Source organism: Morone saxatilis, unplaced genomic scaffold (genome assembly GCF_004916995.1).
Source record: "Morone saxatilis isolate NCDOM2014 unplaced genomic scaffold, NCSU_SB_2.0 Contig17, whole genome shotgun sequence".
Lineage (NCBI taxonomy): Eukaryota > Metazoa > Chordata > Actinopteri > Moronidae > Morone > Morone saxatilis.
In genome coordinates, this window is record NW_023339729.1 from 58,346 (window position 1) to 63,272 (window position 4,927).

At 39.5% G+C, this 4,927-nt stretch overlaps 1 protein-coding gene across 1 annotated transcript in view; it reads right to left on the reverse strand.

Moving 5' to 3' along the window:
• Positions 1–4,035, reverse strand: part of ttc27 (tetratricopeptide repeat domain 27) — a gene marked incomplete at its 5' end in the record, with an annotated part of 25,240 nt that extends 21,205 nt beyond the window's left edge. Inside the window, 1 exon segment of the mRNA XM_035659395.1 lies at positions 3,969–4,035. Within this exon segment, the coding sequence (XP_035515288.1) occupies positions 3,969–4,035 (67 nt within the window).
• Positions 4,036–4,927: the final 892 nt, after the last annotated feature.

The following is a 4,927-nucleotide window of genomic DNA, read 5'->3' on the forward strand; positions in this document are numbered from 1 at the left end:
GTCCATTTACCATTTACCATGTCCTGACGAAAATGAATAATAAACTGCTCTGTTCACATGAGGCCAAAACATTCTCCAAAGATGTTATAACCATTTAATATTTCTAGTGATTGCTGCCTTTGACGAAGACCATTTCCCACAAGCCCTTGACATTGTTGGGCTGAACTTCACGTCCAAGAAGGAAGCAAGTCTATCAGAGGAGTGAACATTGTCAACACTGTTTCTAAAACAGCATAGATAACAACTAGAAGGTTGGAAAAATTATTTAGAAGAGAGCATTGGTAAGTTTTATGGATACGAATGAAACCAAGTGATGATAACAGGAGTACCCAAGCTGGACTTGTGAGATCCCAAAATCGTTTCATTCCCTCTCTCCCCTTTCATTTTTCAGCTGTGCTATCCAATAAAAGCAAAGAAAGCCCTATTACAACCTGAAAGTCTTTAGGTGAGTGAGTGAGTGAGTGCATATATGCACACACACTCACGCACACACTCGGGCACACACACGTTTATATAATATGCATGTGATACAAGAATTTACTATACAGGAAGAAAGCAGCAGTGACTGATCATAGATTTATGGTTTGCCAGCAACAACGTCAAAGCAATAAAGGAACAGACACAGCTACTTGTGCTTTCTCTCTGATTTAGGATTTTTAAAAATCAATATTTTTTTGTTTGACTTCCAGCAGCTAGTGGTGTAATAATCAGCTGTATCAGGGATGATACATGAACCCTCTGCATGAACTCTGTTAACCTCTTTTTTATAATGACGTAACCTGATTAATTTTCACACACTATATTATCTTTGAAGATAATATAGACAATGCCTATTGAAACAGAAATATACGATGTTGCTGTATGTGGGTGAAAAGCCTTCAAGGAAAGCTCAAGGAATAACTGATATATGACAACTACCCCCAGATGGTCCTCCAGGAAGGTGACAGAAGTTGCTGATCGATGAAGACAGCCAGACATGTGACAACCATCTAACCAGCCTGCAGATTCCTGGATCTACATGTAGGCTGGGAAGATGCCTGCTCACAGAGCCAGCAGCCTGCCTTTTCCATCCCACCCAGTGACAATATCACATATGCTGCCAGCTCATTGTTCAAAGTGAGCTCACAGCTGTATGGATGATGATTACCACATCTCAAAATTTGCCCACCAAAGGTGCAGTGGCTTTCCTTTTTTTAATGGCTCCAGGTGGTCATAATGTTCTGGCTGATCACTGTATATGTTCTGAAAGCAAAGACAAAATTCAGCCTCTCTGTCGTACAGATGTCATTATGCAACCAGGAAGCAAACATTTGTTTATGTTTTTTAGGGAGAGACAATTTTTTCTTTAATAAGCAACAGAGGTTTTAGGCACAAGGCAATTCCAGCCCCTGCGTAAGCCTCAAGATAATCACTGTTTTTTTTCTTTTAATTTCCTGTCTGGTGAAATTCCTCTTGCCAAGCGTTCTCATCAGCCTGAATGGACCTAACTGACACAGTGCTTTCGGGGAAGACTAACTGGATCAGCCAAGTGAGCTATCCCATTACTGCTCGATGACGTCTCTAGAGTAGGGAGTTGTCTCCAAACAAGCTCAAAGCTGTTGAGAAAAGGAGCCTTGCTTGTTTTACGGTGTTTAGCAATTTTGGCTTACGTTTCAAAGTTACAGTGATGGGAAAGAACAGCTGTGACAAAATGTACCCAGCCCTGCTCTCTCATGTGGTATGTGGGATAATAACTGTGTGGATCAGGAAGTCTTCTTATCGCAATTAGGTAACCTCACTTTCACCTGAGCTTGAGGGGAACGGGTCCACACACTAAATGCTGCATCTTCTTTAGATATCCAATAGCTACAATAACACTGCTTGCCTTAGAGTCTGTTACAGCACATGTCTCTTCAGAAAAAAAACAGACAGACACCGCTGCTGTGAGTTTTGACAGTCTGGACATGAACCATCACCACATCTAGACCCATGAAACAAAGATGGCTAATACTTACTCGACCACTTCCTTTCTGTAATGCAGGATGGACACTGATTGTGCATTGGCTATTGATGACTTCATAGTATACACAGACTTATCTCCGACCAAACATTTTGGCTGTTAATATGTTCATCTGCTGGACAACTACTTGTGATACAGACAAAAAGATCTTTTTAGGTCAGGAGTACAGGGAATGCTAATAGGATGTGTCAGTATTAAGTGAAGTATAAGCAATTTACGCATTATCATCCCTCAAAAATAGTAAGTTGCAGGCTGCATTTAGCTGATTACTTATAAAATTGCACACTTGAAGCTTAGATGCCATTTCTACAAATACCCAACAAGACTAGGTCGAAACCTAGTATATGACCGTGTGTGGTCAATGTGCTATATTGTGCCCAAATTATTACACAGATAGTCAATGGCAGTGCCTCTAATGTAAATATTAAATTTAAATCAGAAATTTTGTGTAGTGGTCCCAGTAATATTTGTTTGTACTTCAGTAGCATAACACGTGACATGGATAGTTTACGTTTAGTAAAAAAATGCTATAAATGCAGTTACAGAAACAATACTTTCCACATGTATGTAAGGTGTTTGATTTCAAAAAGAACTTGTTTTAATCATCTATTCACTCCCCCTGCTCTTTTATTCGTTTCTATTTGTGGGACGTCTTTTGTCTTTCTATGACTCACTCTGTATTGAGTGTTTTGTCAGAGTGATTATAATGTGAGTGCTTTAAATGTGTACATGCATTTCGATGCATAGAGAGCTTCCTACTCTGCTGTATGCTTGACTGTGTAACCATCGTCTCCGCTTCTAACAACACAAGGTTTAGTGCTGTTTTCCAGTTTTATTCCCTCAAGGTGAATATCAGGTATTGTACTGTCTTTGTGTCATATGTGCATATTGATATACTGTGATGCATTGCCAAAGTATGGAATGGTTATTGATTTCTCATCAAGTGGGTGTCTATTGTGTGTGTGGACCCAGTGGGGCTTGGACCATATCCTGCTGGACCTAGCCCCACAAGCAACAGCCTTAGAAGGTGAAGTTTTAACTAAATAACACAATAGTTACGTACCTTAACTCCAGATTCTACAGTAGAGCCGCAGCTCTCTAAACTGTGGTCCCCACTGGTTCCTTTAACTAGCTGAAGTAGTACGGTCTCAACTTATACACAACGCGAGACTGAGGTGGAACACAGGCATCGACATATAAAAGATGGGCGTTGCATCTTCACTTCCTCCCACTGTACAAAAATGAAACAAAATATCCTGGATACGGCCACTACCATCTTTCACCATTCAGAAATGTAGTACTGATACTACTAGTGAATTAAAACTAAACTGATTTGGACTGACTGACTGAAAAATGAACACTGAATGAACATAAGTGTAATAAGAACTACCTAAATGCTATTAAACTACTTTTGGGAAAACTTTGTTTCATTTTTTAGTTTGGCCAATGTCCCATCTTTTGACATGGCAGCAGGCTTTATGACCTATACTGCAGACACCAAGGGCCAACGTTTTGGCTGCACTTCCGCAGAACTCTCACGTCCATCTTTATGTTTGTCAAGGGGCCGATAAAGTAAGTGGGTGTATGTGAGCCTGAGTTTGGAATGAACCCACTAGAGATTGCCTCAGAGGGCTTCCATACTTTATTCAGGTACCCTGTAGTTGCCTGGTCTTTTGCTTAAGAAATATTCAATGGAGCACTAATTCTCTGTGCAAACACCAAATACCAAGTCACACAGTGTGAGAACAGGTGCACAAGGCGCAAAGTAGGAATGAAAAAGGCGAGAGGAGAAATCATTCACCATTATTTTTTAAAAAGAAGAAAGAAAAACAGGTCACCAATAGACACATGTTTGCAATGTGAATGTATTAATGCTGGGTTAAATATACAAAACAACCAAACAACAAGCATTTGCAACTACAACATTACATTATAAATCAATAAATAAAAACAATAAACAATGACTTACAGATGTGAAGGCCAGGAGTTCCTCTTCAGTCAGTTTGTGGACAGGGTTATTCTTCTGGAAGTCAGTGCTGCAAGACAACACTCTTGGTCAACAGTGTATACATTATGATAGATTCTCCAACCATGCTACAGGTTCTGTGAAGCTGAGGGATGTGGGAGGGGAGGCAGCATGAATGTCTATACCAGATTAATTTCATCGCACACCATCTGATACCAAATAACAAAACACAAAATAACGAATAACCAGCATGCGATTCATCAACCTGATTAGCATTTTAAGCATCAGCCAATGTCTGTGCTCATGAGGCTGATAAAAAAAAATTGTCAGTGTGGCTGCTGTGAAACGATGTTAGCACTCTCTCATATGAGTTTTGAGAAGGTTGTGAATCAGCCCTATAACAATAATGTTCATACATCCTGCTGTGAATATATGCCTGAATTTATATAAAATACATTTTATGAAATAGAATAAAATTATACATGATTTATCTTTGCTTTGATATCAGCATTATATATCAGACATCACCAGCTCTGCTGTCTAAATAGTGGTATTGACCATTGAAAAACCCATATCGGTCAACCACTAGAATTTATCCTCTATGGGCCTTGAACGTGTGTCCCATTTCATGGCCCCCATCCAACAGTTGTCAAGGTATTTCACTCTGAAAATCAACATTTGATCACAAAAAAACACAATATTTCATTCAAACAACAATCTGATAGGTCAATTTTTAGAATTAAAGATCAGTTATAAACCAGAAGATATACACCAATCTTTTGAAGAATACTATAAAAAGGAGCTATACTCTCTACCTACAACAGCGGAACCCTCTGTCATAAAAACCTTCTTGGGGGAAGGGTATGACGTCACTGAGCTGAGAGGTCGGACTGGCGCTGAGCTCCTGCTCCCATCAACCGTAATTTTAATTTTACCCACCACAGACTGGCATTTTTATATCT